Raw genomic sequence first — 21,215 nt, 5'->3', positions numbered from 1 at the left:
TCCTTGCAACATGGGGCTGTGCATAATCATGCTGAAACATGAGGTGATGGCGGAGGATGAATGGCACAAAAATAGGCCTCAGGATCTCGTCACTGTATCTCTGTGCATTCAAATTGCCACCGATAAAATGCAATTGTGTTCATTGTCTGTAGCTTATGCCTGCCCATACCATAACCTCACCGCCACCATGGGGCACTTTGTTCACAACGATGACATCAGCAAACTGCTCGCCCACAAAAAAGCCATACACGATGTCTGCCATCTACCTGGTACAGTTAAAACCGAGATTTATCCGTGAAGAGCACACTTCACCAGTGTGCCAGTGGCCATCAACGGTGAGCATTTGCCCACTGAAGTCGGTTACGAAACTGAACTGCAGTCAGGTCAAGACCCTTGTGAGCACGACGAGCATGCAGATGAGCTTCCCTAAGACGGTTTCTGAAAGTTTGTGCAGAAATTCTTTGGTTGTGCAAACCCACAGTTTTATCAGCTGTTCATACTGCCAAATGTTGTTGGAGGTGGCTTATGGTAGAGAAATGAACATTTAAATGCTCTGGTGGACATTCATGCAGTCAGCATGCCAATTGCATGCTTCCTCAACTTGAGACATCTGTGGTGTTGTGTAACAAAACTGCAAATTTTTGTAGCCTTTTATTGTCCCCAGCACAAGGTGCACCTGTATAATGATCATGCTGTTTAATCAGCTTCTTGATATGCCACACCTGCCAAGTGGATGGATTATTTTGGCAAAAGAGAAATGCTCACTAACAGGGATTTTAACAAATTTGTGCCCAACATTTTGGAGAAATAAGCTTTTTGTGCATATGGAACATTTCTGGGATCTTTTAACACTTTATATGTTGCATTTATATTTTTGTTCAGTATACTTTAAAATGACTAAAACCAAATCAAAACAGTGTAGTAATGATAATGGACCTACATTTATACAGTTTCTGGACTGTGTCCAACTCACTAATAATCACCCAAATTAAAATTCCAAAAACAATGAATAGAGGACTATCTTTTGCTCATTTTGACAGTGAGGAAATAACACATTGTCAGTGCAGCCCCCCGGACCTCGTGAAGACTGAAGACAAATTAGTGACATCCCTGATCTACAGTATGACAGTGACAGTCGTGACATTAGAAGGGTGAGAACTGCAAGTAAGTTGTTTCATCTGCATATTTGTGGTGAGAAGAGAATGACATTTGGAAAATTAATGCTGTTTTTAATGAGAACAAATAAACATTTTGAACAAACAGTCAATTTATTTGAACATACACTGACTCAATCACAGCCAGTCTCATCATAACACATTTGATTGTCGAGGACATGGTGATTTCTCCTCCCACTCTGAGGCTGCAGTACTCAGCACTTATACAGAATGTCCAAGACTCCCAAGTAGCAGGCCTTCTCTGAGACAAAACACTGGGAGGCGTGGCCAGGGTTGAACCGCATGTGGGTGGAGTACTCAAGTAGCAGCCCCTCCCCTCGCGCCGTGGAAATTTTAGATTTAATCACCGGCATCCCATAGTTTTCCTGCTTGGTGCTCATATGAAGTGTTAGCTGCTCCGGCAGCTCTGTTATGGCCGAGAGGTTTATAACAGAGTCTGCTCCAAAGTTGAGCACCACGAGGAAGGCCTTGTCCAGGCCGTCTATCTCCCTCAGAAAGGCAAAGACATCCGCGTCGCTCCAGATGTAGCACATCCAACCCCGATGGAGAGGCAGCTGGGCCTGTCGCAGGAGACTCAGGGCCCGGTACTGAGACAGAACTGACCCGCTGTCTTTCTGTTGAGCCTGGAGAGGGCATGGAGAATATAATAGAGAATTGATAGTATCAATCCGATGACAGTGAACTACTATACAGACAACCTCATAATACTGTTCTTTTCAGTCCCACCAGGTTTTCGTGATACTGTATTTGTGGGCAAAACTGCTTGATTTTGCTGCAGCAATTCTGACATTTTGCATGGTGATATGCAATGATTTTGTCCAATTTGTCGCGAAAATGCGCTGACGAGGGGAAAAGTTTGTTGCCGTGTGGCTTGATTGAACCATACCATGCAGTAAATGTGCAATGATTGGTTGAAATTGCGAGGCCTCTTTTTGTACTGCGGTAATGGGTCATTTTTATGTGACAATATTGTGACGATTTGCCTGTTTAATGCAGAAATGGTGCAGTGATTGGTCAAATTAGCATGCCCTTTAATAATAGGGGTGGCAGGTAGCCTAGCGGTTAAGAGCATTGGGCCAGTAACTGAAAGTTTGCTGGTTCGAATCCCTGAGCCAACTAGGTAAAACATCTGTCTGTGCCCTTAAGGCACTTACCTCTAACTACTCCTGTAAGTCGCTCTGGATAAGAGCGTCTGCTAAATCAACGTTCCCAAACTCGGTCCCCCCCAGGTGCACGTTTTGGTTTTTGCCCTAGCGCTACACAGCTGATTCAAATCATCAAAGCTTGTTGAAGAGTTGGTTTTTTGAATGAGCTGTGTAAGAGCTAGGGCAAAAACCGAAAGCTGAGGCCCCAGGACCGACTTTGGGAAACCCTGTGCTAAATGACTAAAATATAAAACGTTAATATGCAGGGAATTGTTGATTTTGCACACAAAAAATTGTGAACACGGAATCCTGGAGAGACTGTTGTTTCAATGTTACACTGCGCTCATAACCGTTTCACTCAGAAGTGTATCCCAGATCTCATCACTAAAAGAGGAGTGTACTCTACCTCCACATTAACTGTTGTGTGGTGTGGGTGCAAAGGCAGCCAGGTATGATTGGCATCACTGAAGCCAGCATTCGGCCCATCACTCCACTGCATGGGGGACCTCTGAGGGTCACGACTGGCATTCTACAGTATGGAACAGGCACATGTGTCAGCATTATAGTCCTGGATGTTGACTGTTGTACAAGCAGGCCCAGAACAGGTTGATCACTGATCCTACTGTAGACCAAGGGCTTGTTCAATACAATGCAACGTTACAGAATGTTCAGCCATGAAATTTCTATCAACGTTCAAAACATTTTACTTAAGTGAATGCATTCCAGGTTCAGTACACTTACAGGGTTAAACTTTCCAAAGGGGTCCTGGATCTCGTCAATGGTCACATTGATGTTCACCATGCCTATCTCCTCTCCATAGTAAGTGGTGGGTGTGCCGGGCAGGGTGAGCAGTAGCATGTTGATCACTTTAATGTACTCCTGGCCAACACTGGAGGAGATACGAGGTTTATCGTGGTTCCCAACCTAAAGACAATGGAGCCATTCCTCAGGGGCAAATGCTGTTTTTGATGTGCAATTCTTATCAATACAGCTTTATATCTGCTATCTCAATGTTAAACTGCATTTTTACATGTCTGATGTTGACAAGTTCTGTTTTTCTAACCACTTACCACCCAGTTTGGCCATTTCCCCACTGGCATGTTGGCCATCCACAGATTGACCAGGCCTTGAGCCCCAGTTCCAGTCAGATTAGTTGGCAGGTCCATCAGATAGAAGTTGAAGGGGAAGTCGCTCTCTTTAACATAGGGTGTCCCATAGTACATCATGGTCTTGTCAGTCTCCTCATAGTCATAGGACTCAGCTACCATAAACCTGTTGGAAGTTAGGACAATACAAATTGAAATATACCACTTACTTCAAGGTGAGGCAGAATATGAAAAATCTGTAGCACTTGATATTAAGTTTCCATTATACCTAGGTAGTACGATGTACAACATGTTTATAACAATGTTGTTACTGGAGTAATAACAGCAGTATTACACATGTATAAAGTGTTACTGACAAATTATGGAAGGTGAAATGGATAGTGGGATACCTATATCGGCCTGGCTCTCTACTGTAGACGTCCATTTCTCCCCTCCAGGCCTGCAGGATATCATGCAGCCCTAACTGGGTGGTGGTGTAGTCATGGTGGAGCTCAAACTCTGTGTCAATTGTATCCTGAAAGGGGTAATAGAGGGGAGGAAAGAAGAGAACCAGGGCCAGAGAAGGCGGGAGAGATGGTATCAGTGGAGGTTACTTCCTGCACAATTCTTCTCTAGTTACTGTGCTACTGCTGAGGCTTGGTGTAATTGTGCCGAATGAGGAAAATAATGTTGACTCTCAAATCCAGAGAAATATGCTCCTATTAATCCCTTCCCTGTGAGAACGTAGCCTATCAGAAAGCCTGGCCTCTCGTTCTCTCCAGGGGAAAGTTCATTCCCCTATGCTGAACAATCTGGTAGCCCGTTATAGTATGCCCATGCTATTACTCTGTGATGAAGTAACTAATTCACAAGAGTGATCAGGGGGGAAATCTGGTACAGCCTACCCCACGATTAGAGAGGTATATGGGCTGAAATGAGGAGGCTTACAGGATCTTGTTGTGGGTCCACTTGGGGCTCATCCCTCAGATGCTTGGCCTCTAGGATGTGCTTCACAGCATCCATACGGAACCCATCCACTCCCTTCTCCAGCCAGAAACGAACGATCTCCTGAAGAGAGAGATGAACGGAAGCAGATATACAGCGCCTATGGCTTTTAAAATCACATAGAACATCTGCAGGGTGAAGAAAGCAGGGCTCTTTTTTTTCACAATTCCTGACATTTAATTCTAGTAAAAATTCCCTGTCTTAGGTCAGTTAAAATAAAGTGGTGATCCTTAGAATGTGAAATGTCAGAATAATAGTAGAGAGAATGTTTTATTTCTTTCATCACATTCCCAGTGGGTCAGAAGTTTACATACACTCAATTAGTATTTGGTAGCATTGCCTTTAAATTGTTTAACTTGGGTCAAACGTTTTGGGTAGCCTTCCACAAGCTTCCCACAATAAGTTGGGTGAATTTCGGCCCATTCCTCCTGACAGAGCTGGTGTAACTGAGTCAGGTTTGTAGGCCTCCTTGCTTGCACATGCTTTTTCAGTTCTGCCAACAAATGTTCTATAGGATTGAGATCAGGGCTTTGTGATGGCCACTCCAATACCTTGACTTTGTTGTCCTTAAGCCATTTTGCCACAACTTTGGAAGTATGCTTGGGGTCATTGTCCATTTGGAAGAACCATTTGCGACCAAGCTTTAACTTCCTGACTGATGTCTTGCTTCAATATATCCACATAATTTTCCTCCCTCTTGATGCCATCTATTTTGTGAAGTGCACCAGTCCCTCCTGCAGCAAAGCACCCCCACAACATGATTCTGCCACCCCCGTACTTCACGGTTGGGATGGTGTTCTTCGGCTTGCAAGCATCCCCCTTTTTCCTCCAAAAATAACAATGGTCATTATGGCCAAACGGTTCTATTTTTGTTTCATCAGACCAGAGAACATTTCTCCAAAAAGTATGATCTTTGTCCCCATGTACAGTTGCAAACCATAGTCTGGCTTTTTTATGCCAGTTTTGGAGCAGTGGCTTCTTCCTTGCTGAGCGGCCTTTCAGGTTATGTCGATATAGGACTCGTTTTACTGTGGATATAGATACTTTTGTACCTGTTTCCTCCAGCATCTTCACAAGGTCCTTTGCTGTTCTGGGATTGATTTGCACTTTTTGCACCAAAGTACATTCATCTCTTAGAGACAGAACGCATCTCCTTCCTGAGCGGTATGACGGCTGCGTGGGTGCATGGTGTTTATACTATTGTTTGTACAGATGAACGTGATACCTTCAGGCGTTTGGATATTGCTCCCAAGGATGAACCAGACAATTTTTCTTCTGAGGTCTTGGCTGATTTCTTTTGATTTTCCAATGATGTCAAGCATTGAGTGTGAAGGAAGGCCTTGAAATACCTTCAATTGACTCAAATGATGTCAATTAGCCTATCAGAAGCTTCTAAAGCCATGACATCATTTTCTGGATTTTTCCAAGCTGTTTAAAGGCACAGTCAACTTAGTGTATGTAAACTTCTGACCCACTGGAATTGTGATACAGTGAATTATAAGTGAATTCACGCTGGATTAGTGTGCTCTTCACATATTAATTCCGGTTTCAACTGTACCGGGCAAATGGGAGACAGCATGTATGGCGTTTATTTCAATTGACTAATTTCCATATATGAACTGTAACTCTGTAAAAATCTTAGAAATTGTTGCATGTTGCGTTTATGTTTTTGTTCAGTGTACATATGATAGTTATTTCAACATGAATGTATTGATTGTAACTCAAGTCATGTCCAGTATAATGTCTGCTTGTTCTCATAACTAAGGTCGAGAGATGTCATTTGACACACCTAGTCACTCATCAATAGATAAAACACAGGCATCCACTGGTTACACATGGTCCGTGTCCTGCACTTTGGGCTCTCTGACTCTGTCTCCAGTTGTAAAAACCATAGTAACTACTCAGAGATAATGAGTAACCTGGCCACTAAAACAGAGGATAAAACATAAATCAATAACCACAGCAACTGTAGCAACACATTGGTAAAGGCTGCTGAGATCCCACTGTTTTTTACTTGCATAGGAGATGGCCTGGATTATTTTCTCTCAGGTAAGCCTTACTATGCCAGCTAACTGAGTATAAAGGCTTCTCTGTGACATGAGTGGGACACCAGACTCCCTCTTACCCCGGCCTAGGTAGACTCACGTGAGAACAGACTAGAGGGGGTGAATGGGGCTGAAAACAACTCCTCTCTCTTCCTCATTCACACAGCACGTCAATCATCACCTAAAACAGGGCTAAGCCACTCTCACTCTCATTCATCACTCAGCCCTCCCCTCTCTCTCTTTACCATTCCTGGGAAACTGGGTCTTATAGCTAGGGAATAAATCATGTATATAGCATGATAAATGTATAATTATTTGATTAAAGAGATTATTTCGTATACTTTTTTGCCAGTAGTTCTGAAAGTAGGGCTCATGAGCCAAAAGTGGTCCCTGAAAATTGCGTACTACGTCACATATGTGCAGATACGTGCACCATGTCATTGCTCTCGCTCTGCTGTTTGTATCTTGCTAGCTGTCACTTAAATGGCAAGGGGCTGAAGCTCATTGTCTACAACTGTAATTGTTTGGGTTCTAGGGCTGGCCCACGTGGGGGGAAATGTAGGGAAAATGGCGCAGCACAGCTTCCAAATAACTTGTCGCTTTCAAACTAGGGATTTTGTGGCTAATTGAGGTAACACAGTAATTCTGCTCATAGATGATGCATGTATGAGCTACACAGACACATCCAGCCCAAAGCGAGAGGTTTCAAAAATACTTACTAGTCGCCAAAGTTCGGAACAGGTCTTTAAATCGGCCACATATTGTGTGTGTGTGCATAGGCAATATCTTACAGTCATCTCTCTCCGAACATGTGGGTTGCGGAAGTTGAGGTCGGGTTGCTCCTTGAGGAACTGGTGGTAGTAACACTGCTGCCTCTCCTCAACATACGTCCAGGAGGAGTTCCCAAACACACTCACCTGGGTCGAAGACACAAACACACACACACACACACACACACACACACACACACAGGGGAGTACAGTTATTTGGTTAATACTCTGGTCTGGTCATCCCTCTACAAATAGAACTTAAATTATAATAATCAATGACAGAGTGAAAATGATCCTCACCCAGTTGTTGGGGGCGTGGGTAGTATTGCAGTTGGCCCAGATATAGTAGTCTTTGTACTGTGCATGTCCACTACTGCTGAGGTTGAACCACTGGTGCGTGTCACTGGTATGGTTAGGGATAAAATCCATGATCAACTTCAACCCTGGGGGAAGAGAGGTCAAAGGTGACACTTAGGAGAGCGGTGGAAAATAAGTGAGGAATTGTACTACTACTACAGTTATTAAAATATACATATTTTGTCCAAATTGCTCACCTTTGTCATGCATGGCAGCGAGGAGTTCATCAAAGTCTTGCATGGAGCCAAAGAGTGGATCGATGTCTCTAAAGTCTTCCACATCATAGCCAAAGTCCTTCATGGGAGACTTGTAGAACGGACTGATCCAGATGGCCTTGATGTTCAGGTACTGAAAGTGATCCAGTTTATCCAAGATGCCTGAACATACGGTGCAGCAACGTTAATCAACAGTGGCTAAACTAAATGGCCGTGCATGAACCTTAGAACTCTGACACACGTAATCCTTAGCTTTCCGCCCTATGAGACTCCCAATCACGGCCGGTTGTTATACAGCCTAGATTCGAACCAGGGACACCTCTAGCACTGAGATGCAGTGCCTTAGACCACTGCGCCACTCAGGAGCCGAATATCTACTGTACCATAAAGGACCAGATCTCTTAGCTGGAGCTGTGGTAGTTCTAATAGAGGAAGGCTACAGTAAGAGTATTGGGCCTGTAACGGGTTTGTTGCTCAGGATGTTATGTATCCTTGATTACGGGAAATATGAGGGGATGTTTGGAGACTGATGTTAATGACCACCTAATGTAAGCCTATAAAACGAGTGATGCGTAAAACAAGTGCAATTCAAAGCAGGAACAACAATCCCCTGACTTCAATACCCGGCGGTAATGACTCCATGAAAGCACTCATTATGCTCTTAAATAGACTCATCAAATATAATGGTATAGCCATAGGCCTACTAATATGCACCATAATTCATAGGAGTTGGATAGTGCTCACCGTGCTACCCAAAGTTTTATGAATTAGGAATGAATACGAACACCAAGTAGGCTACAAGAAAATAGGCTACTCTGAAGAATTTGAATATACTACCTTTGAGGTCTCCGATACCATCGCTGTCTGAGTCCTTGAAGGAACGTGGGTATATCTGGTACACAGGAGAGGACTGCCACCAGCTGAGGCAACGGGGCGACATAACGATCACCGTGATGGTCAGTGCGACCAGCGCCAAGGTGCATACAATGGTCAGCCAGAACAGGATCTCCCGGGGCAGTCGGTAGCGAGCTTGGACTGAATATAAAAGCAGGACCTCTTTAGGCATGCCCGCGTAAGGTTTGATTTGGGTATAAGTATCCTTCTCTATGCCCGGGGACATCCTGACCGTCGAAGTCCTGTTCTCTTCGTCTCCACCAACAGCATCCTCTGCCTCGTCATCCTCATGGAAGCCCGTGTTTCGGATGCACTCCCCCAGTTCCATACGGCTGCCGTTGGTTGTACCGGAGCTCATGTCTAGGAACATGTGCCTGTCTACTTCTAAATCCTTTGTTGAGAGCAACTGACTCCTTGTAATCATTCGTTCAAACAACACTCTATAAAAGGTAGCACTAGTCACAGGGTCCATAGTACAACCCCCACGGAATGTGGGAAATTGGAGAGTTGTAAACGTGTGGTCAGAGATTATCCTCTTGCTGTATTTGTTGGTTTGAATGCAATGAGCTTGAATACATCGAGTTAACGTTAAGACTGAATGCAGCCACATTTCCCTAGAATCAGAAGATTAGAATTGTGAGTGATACATCTTTAGATTATGATTTATGTGCAATTTCTTCTGGCACAACTACTATAAACACTATGACAAAACAGATGTCATTCATATAAAGTCACCATCTTATCAGTTTGATAACAGGACAACCCAATATCCCAACTCTACATTGTGTGTGTATGTGTGTGTGTGTATATACACCCATGCAGGACTGAAAGATAACACACAGAGGATAGTAATTTCATCTAAATGTATCCATCCTTTATTGAAGATTATGCTCACGGTATGGTCTGAAACATCACAATGTTATATTGGGAACTATCAGGATGTATGGTTTAAACCCACGATTGACCCCTGAACCCCTCTTCACTCAGGTGACCATGCAGAGGGGGCGGGGCAAACCCTGCCACACATCATAACCGCATACCATTCTCAAATACAGCACCTCTCATGTTAAAGGCTAAAATCAGGAATAAATAAAATGTGGAAATGATCACCATTCTATATGTCAATACTTGTAGATACACAAAAAAAGATAAAAGGAAAATCAGGATGAATAACATGGGCACTAAATCACCAAGTTCATTTCCAGCCCCCAAAACATCACAAACATTCTTATTTTTCAATCATTACAGTTAGTAATAGGGGGCGGGGCCAGCACATTGCTCCAGTTAGGGAGGAAGATGAGAATAAAGATCGTATTAATATAACCCCACGTGGGACTCTATAGCCTATATATTCCAATGAAAACTAAATGCCAGGGTAAGTTCTGTCATCAAATAACCAGGGGGAGGAAAGCATCTGTAGCCTCCGCTCAGCCTGTGCAGGGTAGTGTGAAGGTGAATTACATTCAAAGCAGCCCCACACCCTCTTAACCCAGTGTCTACTATAGCTTAAACATACCCATTAACCAGGACCCCCATCCCACACCACGCATTCCTCCAACACAAAACATGCACAGCTAAAAAAATCTTAAACCCCCCCCCAATTTTTTACATTTATTATCTCATCAAAATCAATATTGCAAAAATAGAACCACACCCAACATTCAAGTACCTAAGTCACATGGCACCAAGGCTTGTGTACCAGATCATAGCCAAGCCAGAAACCTGGGCCGAGAGCCACCTCACCGGCACACTAAATCATGCTTGACTTCTCCTTTTAACACATTTAATCAGTTTCATTTTTTCATACAAGCAATTTCTATTGAAATTTAGAGAACGCAATGGAACAACCATATTACACTATTAACACGGCATTTGAAAAATAAACTAAAAGGTGAACGTCATCATTGCCTAGAAATTTGAAATTGCTAAACGAAAAAAGAACACACAATATTATCCGAGAAAAATCTAATAAAAAGGCAAGTTGTTGCAAGAGTCCGTTTCTGCATTTTAAGGAGAGGGTGAGGAAAGACAGAACATAGGATAATCTAAAGAGAGAGAAGTGCAAGGAGAAATGAGTAGTGAGGCTTTGTTGGGCAGTTAGAATCCCTTTAGCCCAAAAACCCAGAGTCCTTGGGCGGCTGGTTTGTACACACCCCCACACACACGTAGATCTCCTCACGTGTCAATCAAAATCTCTGCTTGACTCCTAAAGTCAACAAACCAGCAACTTCCTCATCTTTACACACACACAGTAGGCCACATCTGACACGTTTTTAAAAAGTTTTTTTTTTTTACATAAATCAAAAATATATGGATTTGATATATATTTTAAATTTTTCTTGATCAACAGCAGGCTAGAAAGCTTATGGAAGTGAAATGGTTGAAGTTTAGGCAGTGTCTGTCAATGCAAACATTAGCTGGGTCTCCGTTGTTTTTTTGTTGTTGGTTGGAGAGAAAAGGTGAGGGGAAAAGGTGCAAAAAGCGGTCAGTCTCCAAACCCTTCCACACAAGTAATGCCATAGAATGCAGCCAGTCACTCCTATCCTGTCCACACATTTGGGTTTGTCTATCTGAAATCCCAGTAGCAATGTCCAGCCAGGCAGCCACAGGCAAGTGAGTCCCTGACCCAGTGGTGGTCCTCTGTAGGGCCCCTTGTGTCTGGAAGCAGGGACTTGGGGCCTGGTCAGTTAACAGCTAGCTCCTCCATCCTCAGCGATGGGGAAAAAGGCACCCCAGACTGCACAGGGATGGGCCACAAAATGTCCCAACTACGGCCCTCGTGTCTCTTCATCAGCACAAAAAGAAAAACCACAAAAAAGCTATAAAAAGGAAAAAAAAAAACAAGTCTTAATTTGTCTAGTATATATATTTTGTATACATCGTTTATACTACCATCGCAGTCTTTCTTTCCCCCCTTTTTTAACATTAGAAAAAAGAAGAAACCTGCACACTACTCTTGCTAGTATCGCTGCTCTTTATTAAGCTTTACGTATCGGCCTCAAGGCCTTCAACAAAGCTCTAACGTGTGCGGGTTTCTTCTTTTTTCTCATGTTATTCCATTGTTAGCATGCACCTGCAGCAAAGACAGCTCAGATGTACGAGTGCTTTTTAAACACCCTTTTTTAATCAAAAATGTTTTGCAATCCTTTGTGTTGTGTGTTAACTGATTTTTTGTGTGATTTTTTAAAATCGTCATTTATGGTCCAATCGATCTCTTGGTATCGTAGGAAAAATAAAAAGGAATAAAGTGAGCAAAGATGTCTTGTGTATAAAGGAGTCCCGTTGTAGGAACAGGCAGTTCTGATGGCCAGTTACCAGGGGTCCTCAAGGTCTGCTCCAGTCTGTGGGACGGCAAGAGAGAGAGAGATGGAGTAGAGGAGAGGCAAAGTGAAAGAAGAGAAAATACATTGTTAGAAACAGCATGACAAGTAAATCCATAATACCTAATGACAGACTCCTCATCATAGACAGTCCTGGCTTGTTTACGTCACACCAATCCAAAATGGCCCCCTACACAACAAAACCAACTCCACTCCAAGGAGACAAGCAGGGATCGCTCCCCAGATCTCAGAGATGAGCACCTCTCCTGAAGTGCTCGACAATCACATCTGGTACATCCCCAAAGGAGGCAGCCTATAAAACAAGTCAGATTAAGAATGTGCCAATTTGAACACTTTACCTGAAGGCGACACTACTGAGCAAAGAGTTAAGGGTAAAGGGGGCATGAGTACTGTAGGAATGTATTTGTATGTGTGAACTTACCAAATGATACAGGAGGGCTGCATTAATCAGAGTGAACACACAGTTAGATCTACAAGTATGCACCAGCTAACCCTCAGTGTCTATCAAGAGTGTGTAAAGTATGAGATTATCTGAGGACATGCACACACTTGTTTTGAATGTGTGTGCCTCCATATAAAAAGTGTGTGTGTAGACGTCTTGCTACGTTACACAGACAAGTCTTAAGTTGTTTTCTATGATGTCAGTATTAGAGAAAGAAGCAGGGGCAACAAGGAAGAGAGGGAGAGCAGGTGTGTGTGTATATAAGATTTAAACAGACACACAAACACCCATTCTTTGCTAAGGGCGCGCAAAGACCGCAAGCTCTCTTTACACAAGACAAACCAAGACACCACAAGATATCACAGGAGAGTCAAAGGGCCAATCCCATGCACCTAGTACAGCACACTATCTAACAGGATACACACAGAAACACACACGGTCTGGAGGGTCCCGTTTCAGAACCCAAACCCTGGATTAGTTGTCATAACTCCAACACACACGCAAATCAATAGTTATGTATCCAGTTCATGTCCTCACACAGGCATCCCCATCATAGACTTCAGCCCACACAAGGCCCTAGGGGTCTCAGTGTGCCAGAATACATACGGTCAGACTGTTATACAGCAAGGCCACAGCATGTCATGCACCTTCCCCACCACCATGCAGCTGCTCTATATCAACCAAACCATCAGAGGACATGACATCATCATCATGAGTCAAACATCTGCACACAGCACAGCCAGTAGCATTTTGGCAGCTGGACAGAATCTACTAGTCATGCATAAGATAATGGGTTATAGATGTTAGGTGTTATTGATGGGACTGGGTGTCATCCATGGAGAGGACTGCTACTGTGTGTTAGTATCACAGCATTGCATGCATGTGGGAATGATTATATGAAGAGGTTTGGGTTTGGAAATGGGGTGTAACAGATTCCCATAGAAATAGATGGTTCTTATGAGTTTCTGGATGTAGAATAATGTTGCCCCTAAATCACCTGCAGGGTTGTTTTTTCCTAGCCACTGTGCTTCTGCCTCTGCACTGCTTGGGCATCTATCAACAATAACTGATGATGTAAAAAGGGCTTTATAAAATACATTTGATTGATTGATTCTCAGTCTGTGTAGGGACAACTTCATCTTAGACTGTATAAAGACATAAGCAGAAGGAAAAAAACCTGTCCCCGACGTGTCTTGCTTTCGTTGACTGTCCCATTTCTGCCCTGCTGGTTCTAATCTACAGAATATGTTATTATTTGGCCACAACAATCAGGCCACAACTGTAATACCTTTATCATGTTTGAAGAAAACATCATTCCACATTTTAGCAAATAAACACCAGTCTCTAATAAAAGCCGGTGGTTGAAGCAAATAAATGACAAATACAATTTGATTTGATTTAAATGCTGGGCGTTGAAAGGAAGTTTGACGGTTACATTGTATAAGGTTAGTCTATATTGTGCTAGAAAAATGTTGCAACACGATTTAAAATAATATTATGAAAACAAACGTTTTTTCCAAATTTCAGTACCAGCATATGTCTAGAATGATGGGCTGTGCCCATAGAAATAGTGATCATTCTAGTTCTGCGGCTGTGACATCCCCGAGCTCCAGAATGGATAAGTCTTTTGTGTGTAGCTTGTGCTCTATGAATACATTTTTTTATTAAAGACTGCTAGACAACAAAATAATGTCAGTGACAGAGCAAAAGGAGTAAAAAGTGGAGTATCCAGCAGGGCTAGGCCGAGTGTAGGGCTAAGTCTGATGAGAGGGGAAAACATACTGTAAGAAAGACAGGGGTATGAAAGAGGTTCAAATATGTATATAGACATATATTAGTGGAATATGTGTTCTAGAATACATTTGAGAAAAGAGCATCCTGTTACTCACCCCATCCACTTCCCTGTGTGGGTTCAGCCGGTTGTACACTACTTCGATAACACTGCGTCTGAGTGGTGAACACACACACAGTGAGAGAAGTAAACACACCCTCTAGAAGTCAAGAAGTAATTCACACGAATGACAGGTTTAGGACTAACCTAGCAAATCCACCTAGTGCAATCAATTTTTTTTACTAAACCATTTACCCAAGGATGACATTTACACAGGAGCTATTCACCATGTGAGTCTAATGACTGTGTGTGATTACAGGGAAGGCAGAGAGACTTGAGTAAAGTGAGGGGCTCTTACTTGCTGGCGAGGCCTCCCCCTGGTGGCAGGTTGGGGATGCTCTCTGAGGACAGATTCCTCATGACCGTCACCAGGTCGGGAATACCCTCCTCTCCTGCCTTCTCTATGATCTCTGAGACAGAGACAGAGACAGAGAGAGAGAGAGGAGGGAGTTTGAGAGATATAAGAGGGGGGTGATAATTGTTGGGATTCATTTAAGATTGCTACAAAAAACCACAACTTCTGTGAGACAAGTGAGTTTGAGAATGTTTAGTGTGTGTGTGTGTGTGCATGAGACAAAGGAACAAAGGTCAGAGAGAGAGAGAAAGAGAGAGAGAGAGAGAGAGAGAGAGAGAGAGAGAGAGAGAGAGAGAGAGAGTGAGTGAGGGGGGGAGGCAGACAAGAGGAGAGAAGAGACGGGAGAAGGAAACCCTTGCAGCCCAGTTGGACTGGTTAGGCCAGGTGCCAGTTAGATGTTCCGCCAGAGCATTCCTCTCTGGAGCAGAGCATTCCTCTCTGCTTGGCAGCAGCTCCCGCCTGCGCTTCCAGCCAAACAGCGCTCCGGGCCAACTCCAGGGAAAAGAGTTTACATAACCCCTGAAGACTTTAGAAAACTCTCGCCTGCTTGCCAGAGTATGTCAAATGTCCAAAAGACAGCCGAAAAAGAGGATAAGAGAGAAACAGAGTTGGTAGGGTCATTTGTCAAGACTGCAAGAGAGAGAGGGAGAGAGACAGACGGAGAGACAGACGGAGAGTATTCTAAAACGGGGTGAAGAGAAGTATGATGGAGACAGGAAGAGGGAGACTGTTGGAAGAAAAGCAGTGAGTGAAGGAGAGGAAGAGGGGGAATGTGGAGTGGGAAAGGGGGTCAGGACATTAACGTGCTTCAGTGGGAGTTGATAGGTGTTCGCTTGAGCTCCAGCTGGCCTAAGTCAGCCAGCCAGTCAGTCAGTCTACCTGGCTGTGTCTCAGACTAGGCGGGTTGAGGTTTATTAAGTGTGTGTGATGGATTGGAGGCAGTGTTGTGTTTGAGACCACCTAAAGCGAGACCGATTCAAAACCAAGACCAGAGAAAATCGAGTCCGAGTCAAGACCGAGAGGGGGACAATGGGTCCGAGACCGAGTCGAGACCGAGACCAGAAAGATGCGAGTCCAATTCAAGACCATGATTGTAATTTTGTCAAATCACCACCATAATAATATTTCATAACATATGGATTCTTTAGACATTCAGAATAGTGAATAAAGGCAGGCTGAGGGCAAATAGAGCCAATCTACAAATGATTACTAAACCAAACACAGTAGGGAACAATGGGCCTTCTACGCCTTCAGAGAAGGCCTAAGGATTTTGAAAAAAATTATTATAATAATATAACAATGATAATTATATTCTGATGAACTATGTTCTGATTTAATCTCTTCAGTTTTTGTTAGAAAGGAAAGGGTTAACACTTAGGAGAAAAAAAGATCCAATCAGGATTTTTCTTTGCTGGTTTCTGGGGAGACAAATCTAGCTAGCTAAGTCAGCCATAGGCAAAGCCATCAGAAGATAGATAAAGGTCCCACAGTTGACAGTGCATGTCAGAGCAAAAACCAAGCCACGAGGTCGAAGGAATTGTGCGAGAGCTCCGAGACAGGATTGTGTCGAGGCACAGATCTGAGGAAGGGTAACAAAACATTTCTGCAGCATTTAAGGTACCCAAGAACACAGTGGTCTCCATCATTCTTAAATGGAAGAAGTTGGGAACCACCAAGATTCTTCCTAGAGCTGACCGCCCGGCCAAACTGAGCCATCGGGGGAGTAGAGTATTGGTCAGGGAGGTGACCAAGAACCCGATGGTCACTCTGACAGAGTTCCAGAGTCCCTCTGTGGAGATGAGAACCTTCCAGAAGGACAACCATCTCTGCAGCACTCCACCAATCAGGTGGAGTTTAACAAAAGGCACCTAAAGGACTCTCAAACCATGAGAAACAAGATTCTCTGTTCTGATGAAACCAAGATGGAACTCTTTGGCCTGAATGCAAAGCGTCACATCTGGAAGAAACCTGGCACCCTCCCTACGGTGAAGCATGGTGGTGGCATCATCACGCTGTGGGGATGTTTATCAGCAGCAGGGACAGGAAGACTAGTCAGGATTGAGGGAAAGATCAACGGAGCAAAGTACAGCGAGATCCTTGATGAAAACCTGCTCCAGAGCGCTCAGGACCTCAGACTCAGGCGAAGGTTCACCTTCCAACAGGACAACGACCCTAAGCACACAGCCAAGACAAGACAGGGGTGGCTTCAGGACAAGTCTTTGAATGTCCTTGAGTGGCCCAGCCAGAGCCCAGACTTGAACCTGATCTAACATCGCTGGAGAGACCTGAAAATAGCTGTGCAGCGACACTCCCCATCCAACCTGACAGAGCTTGAGAGGATCTGCAGAGAATTATGGGAGAAACTCCCCAAATACAGGTGTGCCAAGCTTGTAGCGTGATACCCCAGAAGACTCAAGGCTGCTTCAACAAAGTACTGAGTAAAAGGCTTACACTTGTGTAAATGTAATATTTCTAAAAACACGTTTTGCTTTGGATTATTGGGTATTCTGTGTAGATTGATGACAAGAAAAACATTAAGCAATTTTAAGTCAAGGGGTCTGAATACTTTCAGAATGCACTGTATTCTAAGTCATTTAAGAAAATTGGGAAAGCGGCCGTGCTTTTGGACAATTAATAGACACTCCAGTAAACAAAACCAAACATATGTCTTGTCCAGGACCGGAGTCTACACAGACCGGGGCGCTGTAGCCAATCAGAGCTACAGTAGGCCTTATAACAAACAAGCCATCATTCACTTTGAACTGGATTGTGTGTTTACAGGCAGTTGCAACAGTGCGACTTTAGATCATTAGAACGCATTCGTCAAATGCCACAAAATACATATGAATGGATTTCTGCAAATACGTAAACACCACAGGAGTCCTCTTACACTTCGGAACTTTACAGTCCTATTGATCAAACAACCATGAAACGGTAGGCTCTCTCTCCCTCAGTTATGCACCTCAACAACAACAAGATCAACAACTAATGCTAGCCAGAGCAAGATGAGCTAAAATCTAACAAAAAACATTACATAAAACCTCTGAATCTTTTTCAGCTGTCAAACTTGCACTGATAAACAATGGGGAATTGTAGCCTCCTCGTCCTTCTGCAGCTTGCCTGCCAATGCATGCTTGTCCCAACCAAGCACCCAAGCTAACTGGCTAAACTTGGCAGGCTTGCTAGCGAGCTACAGTACCAGTCAAAAGTTTGGACACACCTACTCATTCAAGGGTTTTTCTTTACTTTGACTATTTTCTACATTGTAGAATAATAGTGAAGACATCAACACTATGAAAAAACACATGAAATCATGTAGTAACCAAAAAATTGTTAAACAAATCAAAGTATATGTTATATGAGATTATTCAAAGAAGCCACCCTTTGCCTTGATGACAGCTTTGCACACTCTTGGCATTCACTTTCAAGTATAACTTTTGTATGACTGAAGCCTTTAGTGAGAGGTCTAACGCTTTAATATTTAGTCATTTCTGCCCTCCGAATTCATATTCATTATATAAGTAGGCCCGTTTAATTTGGTCAGGATTGCCGTTCAAAATAAAATTGAATATTTCTTTCTCATAAACTGGGATATGACTGAAGAGCTAATCCGAGTGTTTTTCCACAAACAAACATGTATTTTCCTTTCCATTGTAGCAAGATCTTATCTATTTTTGCAAACTTTCTATTAAAATGAAGTGAGATCATTTCTTTCTTTCGGGATATACCGGATATGTCCACGTCACCAGACCATTTTCCAATACGTATTATAAACTCAGCAAAAAAAGAAATGTCCTCTCACTGTCAACTGCGTTTATTTTCAGCAAACTTAACATGTGTAAATATTTGTATGACCATAACAAGATTCAACAACTGAGCCAAATTGAACAAGTTCCACAGACATGTGACTAACAGAAATTGAATAATGTGTCCCTGAGCAAAGAGGGGGTCAAAATCAAAAGTAACTGTCAGTATCTGGTGTGGCCACCAGCTGCATTAAGTACTGCAGTGCATCTACTCCTCATGGACTGCACCAGATTTGCCAGTTCTTGCTGTGAGATGTTACCCCACTCTTCCACCGAGGCACCTGCAAGTTCCCAGACATTTCTGGGGGAATGGCCCTAGCCCTCACTCTCCGATCCAACAGCTCCCAGACGTGCTCAATGGGATTGAGATCCGGGCTCTTCGCTGGCCATGGCAGAACACTGACATTCCTGTCTTGCAGGAAATCACGCACAGAACGAGCAGTATGGCTGGTGGCATTGTCATGCTGGAGGGTCATGTCAGGATGAGCCTGCAGGAAGGGTACCACATGAGGGAGGAGGATGTCTTCCCTGTAACGCACAGCGTTGAGATTGCCTGCAATGACAACAAGCTCAGTCCGATGATGCTGTGACACACCGCCCCAGACCATGACGGACCCTCCACCTCCAAATCGATCCCGCTCCAGAGTACAGGCCTCGGTGTAACGCTCATTCCTTCAACGATAAACGCGAATCCGGCCATCACCCCTGGTGAGACGAAACCGCGACTAGTCAGTGAAGAGCACTTTTTGTCAGTCCGGTCTGGTCCAGCGACAGTGGGTTTGTGCCTATAGGCGACGTTGTTGCCGGTTGTTACGAATCCCTTTGGCCCGACAGTCTGGGGGGGATGGTAATGGGACCCGTAACACAACTCACGCAAATTATAACAGTGACAAAGTAACGGTGAGAACGAAATAACACAGACAACTTAATTACCGTCAAACACTCAGGGTTTATTTCTAAACACACGGTAAAGGGGGGCAGGAAAAAGGGGCTGAGCTGGACCCAAGGAAAGAAATAATAAGTATTCAAAAATACCCCTAAGTTAGACTAGCGTACTTCACCAACAGCTAACTAACCAAAAATACAGTGGGTGGTCCACCCAGTTCTAACTAGTGTTTTTAACAAAGTTTACCTACGGGTAGTGTATGCCCATGGGCGAACTGTCTGGTTACCCCCTTTTCCCACTATCAAAGAAACACTCAAACACCATAACAAAACCAATACTCACAGGTGGGGACAAAGTGACATGTAGTTGCTAAACCACACAATGGATCTACAGACATATGGCATTGACAGAGAGATTGAGCTCCAGAAAAAACAACTGACAGGGTTTTTAAACCAAGGGAAAGGGAATGTGATTGGGTAGGAGAAAAGGAGCAGGTGTCTTCTGATTAGCGACTGATTGATGACTGATTGGGGAATGATTATGGTCACCTGTGAGTAGGGGAGAAAAGAAATACACACAGGATACACACAGCATACTTGTATCCGTAACACCGGTGATGTCTGGTGAGGACCTGCCTTACAACAGGCCTACAAGCCCTCAGTCCAGCCTCTCTCAGCCTATTGCGGACAGTCTGAGCACTGATGGAGGGATTGTGCATTCCTGGTGTAACTCGGGCAGTTGTTGTTGCCATCCTGTACCTGTCCCGCAGGTGTGATGTTCGGATGTACCGATCCTGTGCAGGTGTTGTTGCACGTGGTCTGCCACTGTGAGGACGATCAGCTGTCCGTCCTGTCTCCCTGTAGCGCTGTCTTAGGCGTCTCACAGTACGGACATTGCAATTTATTGCCCTGGCCACATCTGCAGTCCTCATGCCTCCTTGCAGCATGCCTAAGGCATGTTCACGCAGATGAGCAGGGACCCTGGGTATCTTTCTTTTGGTGTTTTTCAGAGTCAGTAGAAAGGCATCTTTAGTGTCCTAAGTTTTCATAACTGTGACCTTAATTGCCTACCGTCTGTAAACTGTTAGTGTCTTAACGACTGTTCCACAGGTGCATGTTAATTCATTGTTTATGGTTCATTGAACAAGCATGGGAAACAGTGTTAAACCCTTTACAATGAAGATCTGTGTAGTTATTTGGATTTTTACAAATTATCTTTGAAAGATAGGGCCCTGAAAGAGACATTTCTTTTTTTGCTGAGTTTAGCACATATATCATAATTTGGTTGTAATCCAGAGGTTAGAAAAAGTATCTGGGATGCTCTAAAAGAAAACATGAATCATCAGCGTACAATGACACCTTAGCATACCCATTGTTGTCTTAGTTAGCAATTGACTGGTAGATATCATAAGTTGAAACGTCTTTCCTACCTTACCGGCTACCGATGTCATTCTTCTGTGAGCTGCTCCATAAAATAACCAGCTGAGAACTGCACACTCTTGCTGTCTGCGTATGATATTCTGCTGAAACTAGGTTGTGTGTGCAGCGCGCCTGTGAATATGTTTCACGTGCTTTGCAATTGTGTAGGCTACTTTGTGCGTGATTTCTCTATTGTACTACATAATCGATAATGGACATAATCGAAGTCGTATACCTAAACTACACTATTTTGATACGCATCAGTAGGGATTAAGTAGTGAGTATAAGCAATGCCCACTGAAAAAAAAGTGGTTTATACCTCTACACCACTGGCCCTTTGTGTTTTACAAGAAGTGCACCCTCCTACATGAGTGCGCTGGTATTA

The 21,215-nt window shown here is 43.6% G+C and overlaps 2 protein-coding genes across 4 annotated transcripts in view; both read right to left on the bottom strand.

Annotated features, from left to right (window-relative positions):
* Positions 1 to 1,212: 1,212 nt before the first annotated feature.
* On the bottom strand, positions 1,213 to 9,165 carry slc3a1 (solute carrier family 3 member 1). The gene is made up of 10 exons (XM_038975219.1): positions 8,635 to 9,165; positions 7,780 to 7,959; positions 7,526 to 7,668; positions 7,247 to 7,372; positions 4,354 to 4,473; positions 3,816 to 3,940; positions 3,391 to 3,592; positions 3,062 to 3,244; positions 2,727 to 2,849; positions 1,213 to 1,798 (listed from the first exon to the last, which is right to left on the bottom strand). The coding sequence occupies exons 1-10, from the start codon at positions 9,161 to 9,163 to the stop codon at positions 1,370 to 1,372; spliced, it is 2,160 nt and encodes a 719-aa protein (XP_038831147.1). The 5' UTR covers positions 9,164 to 9,165; the 3' UTR covers positions 1,213 to 1,369.
* Positions 9,166 to 9,543: 378 nt separating this feature from the next.
* ppm1ba (protein phosphatase, Mg2+/Mn2+ dependent, 1Ba) overlaps positions 9,544 to 21,215 on the bottom strand; it is a 45,580-nt gene continuing 33,908 nt past the window's right edge. The window contains exons 4-7 of one of the 3 annotated variants that reach the window (XM_038975449.1): positions 14,664 to 14,775; positions 14,364 to 14,421; positions 12,007 to 12,032; positions 9,544 to 11,510 (exon numbers count right to left, since the gene is read on the bottom strand). In XM_038975449.1, the coding sequence (XP_038831377.1) occupies positions 11,375 to 11,510; positions 12,007 to 12,032; positions 14,364 to 14,421; positions 14,664 to 14,775 (332 nt within the window). In that variant the 3' untranslated portion in view covers positions 9,544 to 11,374. Of the gene's footprint in view, positions 12,033 to 14,363; positions 14,422 to 14,663; positions 14,776 to 21,215 lie in introns of all 3 variants that reach the window. The other 2 variants (XM_038975451.1, XM_038975450.1) reach the window with 2 other exon arrangements.

The sequence above is a fragment of the Salvelinus namaycush genome, chromosome 35 (genome assembly GCF_016432855.1).
Source record: "Salvelinus namaycush isolate Seneca chromosome 35, SaNama_1.0, whole genome shotgun sequence".
NCBI lineage: Eukaryota > Metazoa > Chordata > Actinopteri > Salmoniformes > Salmonidae > Salvelinus > Salvelinus namaycush.
Note: the sequence above shows the minus strand (reverse complement) of the source record. Positions and strands in the feature narration are given on the sequence as shown.